Source organism: Lampetra fluviatilis, chromosome 33 (genome assembly GCF_964198595.1).
Source record: "Lampetra fluviatilis chromosome 33, kcLamFluv1.1, whole genome shotgun sequence".
NCBI classification, from domain to species: Eukaryota; Metazoa; Chordata; class Hyperoartia; order Petromyzontiformes; family Petromyzontidae; genus Lampetra; species Lampetra fluviatilis.
In genome coordinates, this window is record NC_136307.1 from 7,073,486 (window position 1) to 7,090,975 (window position 17,490).

A 17,490-nucleotide genomic window follows, 5' to 3' on the forward strand; every position below is an offset into this window, starting at 1 on the left:
CGTTTTCGTAACCGCGTCACAAAAATACTCGGCCCGTGGCGAGACGCTGCGAGGATTTGAACGAGTGGCGGAATTATTTTTAAATAAAAAAAAACCTCGACGGGACCTCCTCATTGTTGGCGTGTTGCGGACAGCTTAACGAGTCGGTTCGGAAGCGAACGAACAGCGGTGGAAACGTGGGCGAAGTCGACGATGAAGTGAGAACGCGAGGACGTTCATTGATTGGTGACCGCGTTTCGTGCCGATTGTTTCGTTAAAGTATTTGCGTGTTTAGATTCTAACCTCGCTACGGTGCTTATCACGGGGTTTGCCAAGTCGACGTGCTCGCAGACAAACGAATAAACATTTGCGACGCAGGCCCCAACGCGACGGCGGCGGTGGTGGTGTGCGTTTGATGGCCACAATGGGGTTTGTTGATGGTAACGTCGTTGACGATGTTGTTACTAAATGTTGTGAATGAATTTGTTGATGTGGGGTGGGTTGGGAGTGTTATGATGATGATGGTGGTGGTGGTTGATTGCTTGCTTGCTACATCACAAAGACCGTGAGAGTTTTAACGAAGGCCCCAGGGAAGCCTTCAGCCAGCAGTTGCTGATTAGTGGTTACGTAAATGATCAATGTTGATGCTTCGTTGATTACAAACGATGATGGTTAACAGTGATGGTGATGACAATCGATGCTGATTATGTCCACGGTGATGGCGTTACGGTATTGTGATAGCGATGGTGATGGTCTGAGGGTGACGATATCAATGTCAGTGGTGATGTTGATAGTGGTGCTAAATGGTGGTGGTGATGTCAAACGTCAAGTAACAAACCAAGGGAGATTACCATCCCATGTTTCAGCTACACGGGGGATCTTGGTATAAATGCACATTAGAGGCTGAGTTGATCTCTGGGAAGATCAGGACTGCTTCAGTTATCACTCGCCACTGATGATATGGCCAGGAATTCGTGTGACTTTGTTGATTCCCCACGCTCACGGCTAACAACATCGGTGATGAATATTCTAATCGATCTCTGAGCCTCTCCTAAATCGACCGAGCTTCAAATGAGTTCCTCGTCATCAGCACTGGGGAGACAAAGGCGGTCGGGTGTGGTGTTGGTCACCCTCCCCCTCGTGTGCCGTCCTGGCCTTAATAGGTGCTCGCTAACTGCACTTGTCCCAGCAGTCTGTTTAATCCAGACGGGGGTTCATTGTCTTTGTGTGCGTACACATGTCCGTGTGTGTGTGTGTGATATCTGTCACCAAGGCTGGACATAGAGGGGCTGGTCGTGTACTTTCCGTACGAGTTCATCTACCCCGAGCAGTACTCGTACATGCTGGAGCTCAAACGCACGCTGGATGCCAAGGTACCCTCCTCACTTCGGTATTGCAAAACCATCTGCAGCGAGCTGCAACCACCCAGCAGTGGACAGAGAATGATGACCACAAATGAGGCCACACCACCCCGCAATAAATTTCGATTTAAAACTTTCGTGACTGCAGGGATTCATCTTCTTGGTTCTTTCGGTAAAGTCACGTAGAAGGGAAATAATGAAATAATACAAATAAAACATAAAATAAGAATTCTCACGACGTTTCGGCCACAACACAAGCAGCCGTCCTCAGGTGAAGAAACAGAGCTGTCGGAAAGACTGTCGGAAAGACAGCTCAGTTTCTTCACCTGAGGACGGCTGCTTGTGTTGTGGCCGAAACGTGAGAATTATTATTTTATTATTATTTTATTATTTCCCTTCTACGTGACTTTACCGAAAGAACCAAGAAGATGAATCCCGCAATACTCTGATCCCTCAACTGGCTCCCAATCCAGTCCAGGTCACCTACAAGAGCGTACTCATTATCTACCAGATTCTTCATGGACTCGCTGCTGCCCATCGCTCCCCTTTCATCATCACACTCTCGTCCCCTCAACGCACTCTCCTATTCTTACGTTCTCAGCTCACTCTACTCCCCTTTATGCCCTCTGCTATCTTTCTCCTATCACCGTGATCTACTCCTCTCCACACACTCCTACCTCTCCCATGTCATCTCACTCTACTGCCCTTTATTCACGTTCCTACCTCTTCCATTCTCGTCTCTTCTCTACCACAAATTATCTGCTTCAGCAACCAATGTTTTCTGCAGAAGCTGCCATGGGGTCAACCTTGGCTCAGCGGGAGGTTCCTGCTTTTCCTGCCTCTGTATTCTGGAACTTGTTCCGAGGTGGTAGGCCTCGTTTGCCCTCAAGGCCGTATGAAATGAAGTTGCGGGTCGTTATCCGGGATGATATTGTTGCCCTGTGAATCCAAATTGTGTTGATGGTGGTGATAGCGATGATGGTGATTGATGGCGATGACTTTGTTGCGCGAACCACCAGGGTCATGGCGTGCTGGAAATGCCTTCGGGCACAGGGAAAACGGTCTCGCTCCTCGCTCTCATCGTCGCATACCAGCGGGTGAGATGCCGACCTGGACAACTGCAATACAACCATGTCAACCTCAATATCACCTGGACAACTGCAACACGACTAGAAAAAAAACACAATTCTACTGCAACCATCCATATTATCACTCCCAACAACCGCACGGCGTTTGGAAATCCAACCTGCAGGACTGGTGCCTGTCCGCGGTTGATCTTTATTTCCCCAACTGTGAATGTGTTCCGTGCGTGATTCCCACCTGCCTAGGCATTCCCCAACGAGGTACAGAAGCTTGTGTACTGCTCACGGACGGTGCCCGAGATTGAGAAGGTGAGGTGTGCGGGAATGCGACGGCGTCATGGGCAGACGTGCCACCTCACACCGCCACGGATGTACTTTTGTATTTAATCTCTCAAAAAAAATTTGTTCTTCTAATTTTCATTCCATTTTTGCATTCGGCATTCACGTTGTGAGACTAAGAATCCGTACTAAACTCTCGCAAAGCAGTGAAACACCCCACAATTACGTTGTGATTTTAGAGAATGGCCGATAGAGATTAGAACATATCCACTTTATTTATTGAGGCAATGTGCGGACCCGTTACATCACGTTGTGACGCACGTACACACCTTCAGCATAAACTAATCTGGTTATAAAAAGCAGCGGATAGACAAACGGGGAACGAACCCGCTGCCTCAAACCAGACGGGTCCCCAACGATAGGGGGAAGGGTAACAACATAACTACTTTTGATATACCTTCAAGTTATTTTGTTATCTACACATTAGGTTGCATCGTATGGCAGAGAAATAGATGTCACGTAGAAATCAAACATGTGTACACAAATCGGAGCTTGAAGTTGGTCAAATCAAGTGACGAAGCAAAGTTGTGTTGGGGTTTTATTTTTTGTGCAGTCGTTGGGAGACGACTGGGATGAGGACTCACTCACCTCATTCTACCTTCCTCCTGCTGACGCAACCCAGGCTTTCTGATGAAGCCACCCCCCCCCCCCCCACAGTCAACCGCTCATTTTCCTCTGCTGCCCAAACTAGTCTGGACTTCTCTTCCCCCAGACGTCTGAGCTTTCGACTACCTGTCCCTGTTCAAGTTCGGGCTCAAGATGCCTCTGTCTCCCATCTATAAAATGACTATGCCCACTGTTTCTGTGTAGCATCTTGAGATGCGGTCACACTTAGATGATACGTAAATCCCATTAGTATTGTATTGCATAAACTCACATTGGAGAACGCAGTTTAATCGACTTCCGAGAAACCTCTTCTCATTCTCTCTTAATTTTGTCGAACAGAAAAAGCCACACGCGACCGTCTGAAGACTACGATTGATGCTTTAGCCGGGATATTCGGGCAGCCAGCCTCGTATACTCGCTCACTCACCTGTCGTTGACACCTGCCTGCGACGTTTGCAGGTGATTGAGGAGATGAAGAAGCTGGTGGCTTATTACGAGAAACACACAAAAGAGCCCATGAAGTTCCTCGCGCTCTCCCTGAGCTCCCGCAAGAACTTGTGCATTCACCCCGAGGTGAGGGGGGTGGGGGGTGCGGCGTCGCAGGAACCCAAGTGGGACCCTGTCTGGAGCTTTTCCACATGCATTGCTAGTCTAACCAGCCTCAATTTATACACGAATTTCCAGCTTCAATCTATATACAACAACCATCAACCTCAAGCTATCCACAACCACAATCACCAGTCTCAATTCACACACTATCGCAGCCAATCAGGGGATTCCTACGGCTCCCTGTCCAATATATAGATAATGTACAAGAACAAACGGTGTGAACCACAATATCTGATCTCGTCAAGGAGCATAAACCACCAAGCGAACTCTGGTCATCCTCGCAGCAGCTTTTACTTGGCCATCGAACCAAGATGGTCATCGGATCATGCGCTTTCAGATGCGCTTCTGCGGCCGTCTGGAATGCTCTTCTGATATGATTAAGCCAATGGAGCTATGCACTTTTAAATCTAGATTGAAAACTAATTTTTTTAGAACTGCTTTTTGTGTTTAGTTTGTTGTCCAATGCGAAATAAATTATACATACATACATGTGTATAACTATCCCCGTTTAAAAATGTCACCATGAGACTGGATCACCCCTCTGATGTGGCGGCCACCTCTGTCGCCCAATGCAGGTGAGCGCCCTGCGCTTCGGCAAGGAGGTGGACGGCCGCTGCCACTCGCTCACAGCATCGTACGTGCGCAACCGGCACAGCTCCGATGGCAGCGTGCCCGTCTGCTCCTTCTACGAGGTCCGCTTGGCATGTGTGTGTCGGCGATGTTACAACAAGCGATGCGTTACCTGCCCCCCGCTAGCAGTAGGATGAACCTGTAGCTGTTCGGGTTGATTTAGTTACTTAGCGAATGCTTTTACACAACTAGAGCACCAGATGCACAAGAAAAAAATATGTAATTAATACATATGTATGTCAGAGTTATATTATGAGTGGATGTCAGCCCACGTAGCCATGCGACAGCTTCCTCCTCCAGCATGTGCAGGCCAACCAGTCCACCGGCACGCCCTGACACATTTCACAGCCGATGTGCGCCATGGTCTCCTGCTCCCCGCATTCACACAGTGGGCTGTCACGTAGTTCTCCCCATCGACGTATGCCGTTTGGATAAATAATTTATCGTTTATTTTTCTTTAGTCTCAAAAGCGTCCAGGGCGTACGTTATAGAACAACCACGAAGGACGATGGCGTTGTACGTCGCGAAAACGAATCCCGATATTTGCCAACGCCTGACGGCCCTCGTTCCTTCAGCTGGGTTTGGGACAGTTGACTAGGCAAACTAGGCGAGGCGTAAGGTTCGTCTTGATGATGGTAGGCCTTGGCTGTTAGGCGTTTACCGTGCCGATAGCCAAAGCCAATGGCAAACACGACTCTGGCAAAGGGCGGTCCCGGCGTCAGCTGTGTTGGTGGTTGAGGTGAGGGCCGTTTGACAGCGACCTTGGCCAATGTCGCCTGGCTCTATTATTTGTATTATTTCTTGTTCTGTCTCGTTTCTACAGTTTTGGTCATTCCCTTAACCTAATCATATCGACATACCAGTTATGTATAATCTGCTTTGACAGCGTAAATAATTTATTCTTACAAGCATTAGGATCAATTATGTACAATTTATGCCAACAATAATGTTGTATATATCTTGGCCAATAGAACGAATCAATTTCAATCAATGCATCATTACAGCTGTTTGTGATGTCTGGAAGCCACTTTGCTCATATATATCCATCCCTTTTGTTAATCCACTGCTGGATGAGGGGTTCCTCCAATATACAGGATGGCCTTAAGCTTGGTTTTCCGAGGTAGAGCTGCGTTTTCTTGGTAAACTCACGCTCGGTAAACACGCTCCCTGTGTGTTCACGCCCAAAATCACTGCGCCCTCGCATGCGTTCCCCCGCGTGTGCACTCCTGCGGCGCAGGACTTCAACACGAATGGGCGCGAGGTGCCGATGCCGCCAGGAATCTACAGCCTGGACGATCTCAAGGAGTACGGGCGACAGAAGCACTGGTGCCCCTACTTCCTCGCTCGCTACACGGTGTGTGGTGCGCACGGTCGTGGTGCTGATGGGCGGCATGATGGTGGTGGTGTTAGAGATGGTGCTGCTGGGGGATGATGATAGTGGTGGCGTTAGAAATGTTGATGGTGGTTGTGACGATGATGATCATTATTTTAATGGTGGTGGTGAGTGATGGTGGTAGCTGTGGTCGAGCTGGTGGTTATGATGATGATGGTGAAAGCATTGACAGTGGTGATGGTAGCGGCAATTGTGTTGATGAAGATGATGGTAGTTGTGGTGGAGGTAAAGACCGTGGTAATAATGGTGATTTTGCTGATGATGAGGATGATGATGGTGGTGACGGCGGTGTTGGTGATCTTGGTGAAGATATTTATGATGGTTTTGCTCTCAAGTAAAATGCGATCCTATTCTTGCTGCCAATCAACGTGGAGCTATTGATGATGACAACAATGACATTTACCGATACAGTCATTGGAATTGACTCGGCATGCAGTTGGGAGTGCCATGACTTCAACCAAGCGAGATATCGCCATCAGACTGTTGGGTCAATGCCGTTAGCGAGCACCTATCAAGACTGATGTGGCCCTTGTGGGGGGATTGGTGCGGCCAGCGTCGGCGCCCGCCCGGCAGCCTGCGTTTCCCTTGTTGATCGCATGCCAAGACCGGGCACCCGTCGCATGCTCCCACGCATCCGCTGTGCTCTCCCGCGTGCAGATCATGCACGCCAACGTGGTGGTGTACAGCTACCACTATCTGCTCGACCCCAAGATAGCCGACCTTGTCTCCAAGGAGATGTCCAAAAAGTCTGTCGTCGTCTTCGACGAGGCCCACAACATCGGTGAGCGATTGTCCAGTGAGACCGAGGTGCAAGCATCTCAGCCGCGATCATCGAGTGCTCGAGGGATATATTAACGTCGATGTATTGGTGGGAGGGTTGCGGGCATGCGCCACCGCATCAGGGGCAGCGGGCACACGCACCACACGAGCAGCGAAGGTGTGAGCCCTGATAGTTTTTTTGTCGTTACTGGGTGGTGCTAAGGTTTGCGTTAATGCGTCACCCCACGCAAAGTATTGGGCCCTTTGTAAGGAAAATGTTTCCTGCCCCTGCCCTAACTCTTTGCGTACAGACGAAGTTAACGTGGGGCTTTTTGAGATTTTAATATTTGATCTTTTTCAGACAACGTGTGCATCGACTCGATGAGCGTGAACATCACACGCCGCACGCTCGACCGGTGCAGCACGAATATCGAGACTCTGCAGACCACGATACAGAAGCAAGTCGATATACACACACGTACATGCGCACACAAAGATCCCCCCTATCGCCTTAATAGACTGTCGGGGAAAGTGTTGTTCGTGAGCACCTATGGAGGACGGCATGGCACACGAGGGAGTGGGTGGCCATCACAACACCCGGTCGCCTTTGTCTCCCGACTGCTGATGTTTAAGCACCGCACCAGAAACTAATTTGAGGCTGAGTCGACCTAGAGGAGGCCCTGGACTGGTTCAGATATTTATCACCGATGTTCTTAGCCGTGAGCACGGGAATCATAAAGACAAAGACCCACACCGATTTAGTGGGGAGTGAAGAACTGAAGCAGTCCTGGGCTTCCTAGAAACCAATTCGGCCTCCTACTGTGCATATATACAAAGACAAAGCTCCCCCATATAGCCCATGGCGGTCACCTGCCCACCGTCACCAAGCTCCCCCACACACGTGTGCCGCCGCCCAGGATCAGGGAGACGGACGCTACGAAGTTGAAGGAGGAGTACCGGCGCCTCGTGGAGGGGCTCAGGGACGCGAGCGTCGCCCGGGAGACGGACGTCCACCTCGCCAACCCCGTGCTGCCCGACGAGGTTCTGCAAGGTGAGGGCACGTCCCATGCCCTCCCCAATTAGCGGTGTCATCATTATCAGCCTTGTTCTGTAAACTAAACTATTTTTATTTAGACCAGGTATAGCCCACTAAGCTATATGGCTCTTTTTCAGAAGCGGCCTGGCCACAAATGATAGCTCAACGAAGTGGCTTGTCACGTATACATTTATAGCAGCCAACTACTCTAAAATAATTATTATAAATGTGGAGGGAAAGCTGGAGGGCCTGGAGAAAAATCCATGCGACCACGGGGGGAACATGCAAACTCCAAATATACAGGCGTCAGGGTGGGGATCAAACCCACGATCTCCTGTATACCAGGCGAAGTAATTAACATCTTGCCACCGTGGCATCCAGCAGTTCAATCCACTGCTGGATGAAGGCCTCTCCAAGGCGCCACTACCCTCCACGGTCCGGTGATGCAACGAGCCAGCCAGCCAGCCCTTGCTTATCGGAGCCTATTTTGTCACTCCATCTCTACGGGGCGAGCGTCTTCTTTGGCACTTTCCTTCCTTTTGTTGCCGCTCCGGTAGTTTTTCTCTGCCACTGACCATCGACTCGTATAATGTTGTGTCCTTCCTTAGCCCCACACTGTATTGTCGTACATAGAGTATGACATTTAGCCCACGTACAATTTCTAATCCAAGTGTTCCTCAATGTAATTCCAAACATGCGTCTCTCCATGCTTTTGATTTTTTTACACATTTCTGGGCATTTGTTCCGTCCTTGTCATCAAGTGACTGTGTCTCTGATTCCAAAGACAAAGCAGGTGACACGGACTGACTTACAACGTTCCCCTTGAGACATGCTGGCATGTTGCTCCGTCATTGTTAAATTTAGCCAACATTTCTTCATAATGTAGACGTTTTGACTCGACGATGACGGCGTTGACGATGACGGCGTTTGCAGTCTCTTTGTTAGTTGTTTAAAATATCCCACGGTCGCGACGAGCGTGAATGTGAGAGAGCACTTGGCGGGGGGCGAAGGGGGCACGTGAAGGGAAGAGGCTCGTAAACAACGTGGAATGCTTTCCAACAGCGGCATTATTTAAAGAACAGTCGGTCATGTTTACGGCTAGCTACGCACGTGGCATCAATGGGTTGCGTGGTGTGACGGTGACCCTGACGGACGTCAACCGCGTCGCTTTCGTGTCCGAGCTTGCTGCCGCCCATGATAAATTATTAACGTGGAGATGGGTGAAGCGACGATGTTTTTATTTTCAGTGTCGTTGAGGGTCCTGCTCCTGTAAGGCAATGACCAAGTATTTACCCTGGGAAGCCTCGCCACCGAGTCTGCAGACTTTTTCCCCGATGGTCCTGCGTCGGGATGTTTAGCCAATACCTTCAGGGAAAGGAGTAGGCCAAAGCTCGTGCTCATGCGTGTAGATAAAATGAGTAATCTGCACGGGTAAACACGGAAAATAGGATCAGCTTCCAGCAGCCTCCCCCCTTCCCCCTCCCCCACGTGAATTTGGTAAAGAGGAATTTTGGCTGTAATTGCCCGATCAATCTGCTCTGCTCGATCAACGGCGTCTTCGGCTCCCTCGGCTCCCGCGCTCCACTCCGCTTTCGCATTGTCACAAAAGGTGGACGACAGGGCGGGTGTGCAAACGAGTTTACATGGAACGTGTCGCTGCTCCAATACCAATGGCTGTCCAGACACGACTAATGAATGTCAGTTTAAAGAGTTTAAACATTCGCGGTGTCTTTTGGTCTGAATTAACCAGAATGGGCTTGTTGGGGATATGTGGAAGTTGTGTTGTTTTTGTTGCAGCTACAAATGTGTTGTTGGGAGTGTTTACAGCACTGTGGGCAGCAGAGGGCAGCGCAGTAAAAACCGCTGCTGTGCCATACCTCCGTGCTCCCACATCGATTGCTCCGCCCGCCTTCATTCCTCTCTCTCTCTCTGCGCGTGCCGCGTTCGCCCCCTTCCCGACGCAGAGGCGGTGCCCGGCAACATCCGGAACGCGGAGCACTTTGTGTCGTTCCTTAAACGCTTCGTGGAGTACCTCAAGTCGCGTCTGCGCGTCACGCACGTGCTGTCCGAGAGCACCCCCGCCTTCCTCAAGGAGACCTACGACCGCATCTGCATCGACCGCAAGCCCCTGCGGTGCGGCGCACTCACCACGTTGGCCGGTGCTGAGGAGGGGACCGCTCGGCCAGTCCTTCCTGTGTCATCTGTTACCGCATCCCGGCCTCAACGGCTTTACCCTCCCCACTCTCGTGTTCCTTGTAACTTCTCCCGTCTCTCCTCTCTCTTCTCTCCTGTCCTCTCCTCTCCCTTCTCTCCCCTTTCCCCCCTCTCCCCCTCCTCTGCCCTCTTCTCATCTCCCCTCTCGTCTCCTCTCTCTTCTCCCCTTCTCGCATCCCCCTGTGCCGCAGGTTCTGCTCAGAGCGGCTGCGCTCGCTCCTCCGCACGCTGGAAATCGCCGACATTGCAGATTTCTCTCCGCTCACGCTCGTCTGCAACTTCGCCACCCTCGTCAGCACCTACACCAACGGTGGGCCTCGCGCGGGAATTGCTCTCAACACGGTCACTCTTGTAGAGATGATCCAATAAGAACAAAACTTCGGCAGAAAGTTGTGTTGCTGTTAGGGACTTACTCTATATCGGAAACCGGTCAAATATTTTCAAGGATTCCCCATCATTTGGAGACACAAAAGCGGCACTAAAAGAACCCACAAAGGGTGATCTTACTCGGTTATCACCTTCGTCAGGACGTTCACCAAGGTTGAGATTAATTTATAGTGCACATTAACAACCCTTTTGTGATCAATCTCCTGCGGGATGAGGGCCTCCCCACTCCAGTGCGGGTGGTCATACTTCACGCTGGTCAGTGCGGGTTTGTGAAGGCAGCATGTAGAGGTGTTCCTCGGTAATTAAAATGATCCACGTGTCATCTTAACATTTAAACGCCTGTGTAAAATGTTTCATCTGAACAAATCATTCGGAATGTGGCCGACCTGGTCAGATATCAGAAGCTAAGCAGGTTTGAGCCTGGTCAGTGCTTGGATGGGAGCCCACCATGCACGCCAGGTTGTCATAGGCGGCTGTGGGACTGTGTTACGTGGAAGTCGGCAGATTGGCAGTGCAGCAAAATCCATTGGTGTACTGTACTTCTATGCTCCCAAATCTGTGCTCCCTGCCTTCACCAACATAACCCTCACAATCAATGCAGCGTGGGGGAGGGCCCTCATTCAGCAGTGAACTGACCAAAGGGCTGTTACATGTGCACTCGTGTACATGTAAAATGTTACACAATTGGCCACCTTTATACGAATCAGTCTTGGGCCTTGTAACCCGATATTTGTTCTGTACTGAATGAAATAGGGGTTCTGTATTGGATGGGCCATGGTAAGCATACCTGTAAATTCTAACAATTCCACCCTGCTATTTATTCTCAATCGAGCCAATTCATTCCAGCGGACTTAGACCAAATTAGAGCATCTTTTGCAGCTCAATAACAAAACAGACGGTGGTATTATTGGCGGCGGTCTTGAGGACATTGCGGGCAAGCGGATCAATGTTGAACGATTCTCTTTTGCCCCAGGGTTCACGCTGATAATCGAGCCGTTTGAGGACAAAACCCCCACCATCCTCAACCCCATTTTGCGCTTAAGGTAGAGAGCGCAGCCTACAGAGACGCACCTACTCACACGCAGCACAACTCTTAACTCACGTCGATCCATCCTCATGCCAACCTCGCCCCACCAGAGGCTTTGCAAAGGTATATTTGTCCGCGTGTCTGCCGACCAGCGACTGGAGTGGAAGGAAGTGCCTCTTTGGGTTTAGAGTGCAAACTGAGCCTTGTAGAAGGCGCAGGAAAAATCAGAAACTGTCCGTCCATACGGTAAATGACACCAGGGCTTCTGTGAACGTGACCCGCCACATCACCGTTGCTGTACGATGTATGTATGTCGAACTTATTTTGCACTGTACGTATCCAAACGTGCTAATCCGAGGGAAGGACAAACAAACTTAACACAAAAAGCAGTTCCAGAGAAATGCGTTGAACACGTCGGTAGAGGTCCCTGGTTGGCCACTATTTGGCTGGTCGTGCGGGCTGTCAGTTTCTTTGACACGTCGGATAATCGATTCCAGAGGTGTGCGATGCCAGTGCTGTGGTGAGGGGTGGGCTGGGGTGGAGAGGAGTCGTGTGAGCATGGCAGTCGCCCCGGGCGCCCTTCCCAGTGAGGGGGGGGGGCACCACCGCCCGAATGTGCAGCCCAATTGTTGGAATTGAAGCAAGCTGGAGGGGGTGGGGGGGCGGCGGTGGGGGGTGCTCGGGCGCGAGTATGGCACCTTGCTCCGGGCGTCAACATGTCTCACTCTGGCTCAGTCTGCTGCCTGGTCACCCGGCATGCGCCCCATCTCATTAGATCTTGGAGGCAGTTGGGCCTTGATCGTGCTTGCACGCACGGCCTGCATGGTAGCGACATAGTCCGCTGCAGGGCTTAATTGTCATCAGAGGGCAGTGCAGAAAAATCCAGTGTTATACTGTACTATGACCCAACGTTTACGTTGCCCTCCTTCGCCAACCTGGACTGACCAGTGTGGTGGAGTATGACCAAAAACCCCCCACGATTCGCGCTGCGTGTGTGGAGGTCCTCGCGCTGCCGTGGACTCACAACGGTGCACGACGGTAGACAGAGGATTGCGACGCCGTGAACGAGTGTCGTGTTTTTTTGCCCCGCCCCGTCAGCTGCATGGACGCATCGATTGCGATTAAGCCGGTCTTCAGCCGCTTCCAGACCGTCATCATAACCTCGGGGGTGAGTCATCCACGCTCCCTTCCCCCCCCACTTGCTCACCCGGTCGCAGAATATAAACCCCATTTATATCTGGATTGTATCGTTTTATTTGTTCCAAAAATCACGATTTTGTATATTTTTTTAAATGTCTTCTCTTCCTTTCCTGTGCAGACGCTGTCTCCCCTGGACATGTATCCCAAAATCCTTGACTTCCGTCCGGTTACCGTAGCATCCTTCACTATGACCTTGGCCAGGACCTGCCTGTGTCCCATAGTGAGTGTTTTACCGTGCGCGGTGGTGAAGATCTCTCTGGTGGCAGAATCGGCCTCGTCGACGGTGACTGGGCGCCATAGTGGCGAGATGTTAACTACCTCGCCTGGAATACAGAGGGTCGTGGGTGTGATCCCAACCCTGACGATGCCTGCATACTTGGAGTTTGCATGTACTCCCCGTGGTCGCATGGATTTTTCTCCAGGCCCTCCGGTTTTTCCCTCCACATTTAGAAACATGCATTTCGAGTAGTTGCCTGCTATAAATGTATACGTGATGAGCCACTTCGTTGAGCTATAATTTGTGGCCAGGTCGCTTCTGAAAAAAAAACTATATAGCTTAGTGGGCCATACCTGGTAAAATAAAATAAAAATGTGTTTAGTTTAGACTGAACTGTTTTACTGTCAGTGACCCCACCACCACCCGTAAACGGGGCTCCACCTGCAGCCTCGCGGGACACGGGCTCTGCTGAATCGGTTTCACACTGGACAAGGGAGATATTGAAACACGGGGGACACGGGAATATGGGGACAAGAGCGATACGGGGAGACATACAGACTCGGGGACACGGGGCATTGAAGACACGGAAACATGCAGGTACGGAGCCATGCATGGGCTCCACTGAATTGCTTTCTCACTGAACGAGGGAGACCGGGAGACACTGGACAAAGTCGTTACGTGGCCAGCAAGGCCAGATGGGGCCTCCAGGATAACCAAAAGGAAGTGGCGTAGCTATGGAATGTGTAGGTGGTGTAATTACACCGGGGACCTCTGCCTGGAGGGGCCCAGGTGTAATTGTCAGTCGATGAAGAGGGGGGAAATTGGATGGGGGGGGGGAGTGGGCCCAGACCAACCATGCTACTGCCCAAACTGTGAAGGCAGACAAGTGTAGACTATGGTGCATACTTTAGAGGAGGGTTTTCCTATATTACCTTCCTGCATGGAGGACTGATAGCACTGAACACTGCAGACGATCGTGCCGTGTATAGAAGCGGCAGGAAGTGCACAGAATCAAATCACCTTGGTGCTCGGAACATGAACTTGCCAACAATGCCACCGCAAATGTCGGTCCCGTCCAATACGTCAGCACTGCCCACCTTGATAATCATTGCACAATGGAAATGCTGTTTTTTTGGGAACTAGAGGTTAATTTATGAAATAATATTTTATGTTCAATCGGTTTCCACATCATTTCTAATGAGCATTGACTTTTAGCCGTACGGTAAACAATGTGACGATATTCACACACGCTGCCTCGCATCGGCACAATCACAATAGTCGTATGTGGAGAAATTCACGAACGCCAAAACACCTGTGATACATCGCAGGGCCGTGAGCGATGGTGACAGCTTGGTGGGGTGGGGGGGGAGGTTTTCATCCAGTAGTGGATTGATCATGGGTGCTGATGCCAACGATGGTGAACACACGCTTCACGGCGGTGGCACATCAGACGGGTGCCTTGTTGTTGACATTCTCACTAAATTGTGGTCTGGCGATGAAGGAATTTCCATTCGGATCTCTCACAGCAAAGCAATGCATCATACACCATGTGTCAGACATAGAATGACATCACAGATCCACTTCTGAAACCACTTTGTTTGGTGGGCGGGTGCCCGCCTCAGGAGGTCATGACCTTAGGTGAGCGCCATGTTACCGTTTCAGATTGTCGCGCGCGGGAACGACCAGGTGACCATGAGCTCAAAGTTCGAGACAAGGGAAGATATCGGTGAGGAATTCTTTGAGGTCACGGCAGCCGCGATCATTCGGCTGTCACAGAGATACGATTCAACGGCATGGCTACGTACCAGTTAAAATAAATATATAGACCTCAAAGGTCATGAATAAAATAGCATTAACTTGTTGTTTTCTCGGAAATGTAAAGAAGGAATCTTTATTTTGACAGCCAGGCTCTGTTTATAATATATGCGCACATAGAATATGTACATGTGCATGTCCAGCCCTTTCGGGCAGCCCACTTCGAGATGAGGTCCCCTTCTACGCTTGTGTGAGTTGTGGGGGTTGTTTGACCATACTTCACACTGATCAGTGAAGGTGGGGAGCATAGCAAGTACAGTACAGCATTGTATTTTGCTACATTGCCAGCCACGTTGCTGCAGAGCTCACGTAGCCCCTTTAGAAATGGTCTCCACCTTCATTATTAACGCTGAATTATAGCGGGAGATTATGCAGTGGGCTGTTAAACCAATGGCCCTTCATAAAAGCTGTAATCAGTAAGAGGGATTGGCTGACTCGTAGTTTGAGATTGCACTTTTACAGTTTGGTACCGTGAAAATGCCACGGCATTTTAAGTTGACGGATAATATCGCCGGACGGCGGTGGCGGACGCCCGTAGTCCAGCGCCGTGGAGGCGAGGGTTGGAGGATCGCGCAAATGTTGCGAAACTCCCTTCCCTCGGGCGTTGATGTGCTATATAATGGCTTTGCACGAGAATGGGGTTCAGAAAAGTGCGGACTAATAGAATCTGTCCCTCTCATATGGGATAGTGTGTTGCCCTCTCGAATGCGTGGGTTTTCTGCGGGTACTCTGGTTTCCTTCCACTATATAAACACTCATTAATTAGCAGAAAACTGCGGAGATTGGGTAATTGTTGGCCGACGGCTCACCACCTGGCTGCCTTCCAGTTCGTCTGTGGTTCCTGCCCAGCGATTGTGAAATGTAGTTTGCATGAAATATAAAGAACTAAACGTCTTTTTGAATGAATGTACGAATAGGCGCAATAGCATCGACTTCTCATTTTTGTGACACATGGCACATGTAGACCTCTGGCAGGAAATATTGCACCACATTAGCAACGGTACCAGCAGATAGTATTAATGTATAGGAATGTATTTATAAAATAATTAAATTACTCATTAAGTATCAGTGCAATTCAAATCAACAGCATTTTGTTACTGCCAGGGGAAAGGATGGTCTTAACGAATTGAAGAAACTGGCTTTTTTCAGGAAAGTTTGAGGTTTACATTAAATATGCTGGAGACGGTAGAGGTTGGGTGGTGAGTGATGTGAGCCGAAGTGAAGAGTCATCAACATTTTAATTCTTCAAAAGTCTTATTGATCGCTGTATGTATGTTGAACTTCTTTTGCACTGTACTTAGTCAACTGTGCTATTTGGAGGTGCGGAAATACATATTTTTGTCTATTTTTAAGATACCAATAACCGTTAAGACCAATGTAATGTTTGCTAGGTTGTCATAAAATGTACAGTCAATTATAAATACCTTTTATGCATGTGGAAGTACATGTTTATTTTTTCAAGTATATATTTTTTACCCTTTCCAACTAATGCTAAGGAGTTCATGCGTTAGCTCTGTCCAACTGTCTTGTGATGGGGGCACGGGGCTGGGGGCACCAACTCTCGCAAAGATGATCCAATTTTAACCAAACTGGATTAACGTTGTTTTGCTTTTATTCAAGAACTTGCCTTATGGCAAACCGGCCAAGTTAATCAATGGGTTTCCCCAAAATTGGAGACACAAACCAGAGCGAAAAGGACTCCCCTTCGCGGCTGTGACGTGGCGTTCAAAATTCTTCGCGCCTCCTCTTCCCCTCTTCATTGCACATGACGTCATGCGCATGACGTCACACTCCGTCTCGTCAGGCGGCTCGCAACGTAACGCCATACTGCAAATTCAAATACTTTCAAAAATGTGAATTTGTTTGTCTTCGAAAGCGTTACAGAGGCTCCTTGCGCACGCACGAAGTTTCACAAATTTATCTTCTTGGTTCTTTTGGTAAAGTCACGTAGAATGGAAATAATAAAAATAAACCAATAAAATCATTATTGTTTTTTATTATGTTTTATTTTTATTATTTTATTATTTCCATTCTACGTGACTTTACCGAAAGAACCAAGAAGATTAATCCCTGCAGTCATGAAAGCTTTAAATCGAAATTTCACAAATTGTCTTGACCGCGCTGGCAGCGGTGATCAGGAACTACGGGAACCTGCTGCTGGAGATGACGTGCGTGGTGCCCGACGGGGTCGTGTGCTTCTTCACGAGCTACCACTACATGGAGTCCATCGTGGCCGCCTGGTACGAGCAGGTGAGAGACGCACACAGGAGGGACCGCGGAAAGCGCACACAACAACCGCCATTCGCCACGAAGTGGTGGTGATGTCACCACGACGCTTGTGCCAGGCGCACACACACACACATATATACACACACACACACACTCATACAGAGAGTACCTATGAAGGCCGGCACGGCAGACGAGGGGGTGGGTGACCAAGGGGAGGCCCAGGATGGATTCAGATAATCGTCACTGGTGTTGGCCGTGAGCGGGAATCGAACTCGGGTTACCGGGTCTTTAGCGTAGTACGTTAAACACTGCACTACCGCTCCCTACGCGCACATACATATGTAGTGAGCGACTTCCAAGACACGTCGTGTAGAAGGCTTCTTATTTATTCTCACACTTTAAGCACAACACTGGGCGATGCATCAGTGTAACGTTTTACGTAGCTACGCATCGCCGACCCCTCGACACAACCCCATCGTCGACGTCCAACTGCACAGCTGTCTGACTAGCGCAGCGACGGCGACGATGAGACCCTTGGAGAAGATCGGTCACGTGGCCGGAAGACGAAGAGAGATGACAGCGAGCAGCGACGCAGCCAGGACCCAGG

At 49.8% G+C, this 17,490-nt stretch overlaps 1 protein-coding gene across 4 annotated transcripts in view; it reads left to right on the plus strand.

The window, feature by feature from the left end:
- ERCC2 (ERCC excision repair 2, TFIIH core complex helicase subunit) overlaps positions 1–17,490 on the plus strand; it is a 24,629-nt gene continuing 7,139 nt past the window's right edge. For 2 of the 4 annotated variants that reach the window (XM_078871994.1, XM_078871992.1), the window contains exons 1-17: positions 1–197; positions 1,253–1,352; positions 2,360–2,437; positions 2,669–2,731; positions 3,827–3,940; positions 4,552–4,668; positions 5,844–5,960; positions 6,657–6,780; positions 7,120–7,216; positions 7,676–7,809; positions 9,759–9,927; positions 10,200–10,318; positions 11,369–11,438; positions 12,521–12,590; positions 12,741–12,842; positions 14,502–14,565; positions 16,783–16,904. In XM_078871994.1, the coding sequence (XP_078728120.1) occupies positions 193–197; positions 1,253–1,352; positions 2,360–2,437; positions 2,669–2,731; positions 3,827–3,940; positions 4,552–4,668; positions 5,844–5,960; positions 6,657–6,780; positions 7,120–7,216; positions 7,676–7,809; positions 9,759–9,927; positions 10,200–10,318; positions 11,369–11,438; positions 12,521–12,590; positions 12,741–12,842; positions 14,502–14,565; positions 16,783–16,904 (1,665 nt within the window). In that variant the 5' untranslated portion in view covers positions 1–192. Of the gene's footprint in view, positions 198–1,252; positions 1,353–2,359; positions 2,438–2,668; positions 2,732–3,826; positions 3,941–4,551; positions 4,669–5,843; positions 5,961–6,656; positions 6,781–7,119; positions 7,217–7,675; positions 7,810–9,758; positions 9,928–10,199; positions 10,319–11,368; positions 11,439–12,520; positions 12,591–12,740; positions 12,843–14,501; positions 14,566–16,782; positions 16,905–17,490 lie in introns of those variants that run through there. The other 2 variants (XR_013639552.1, XR_013639553.1) reach the window with 2 other exon arrangements.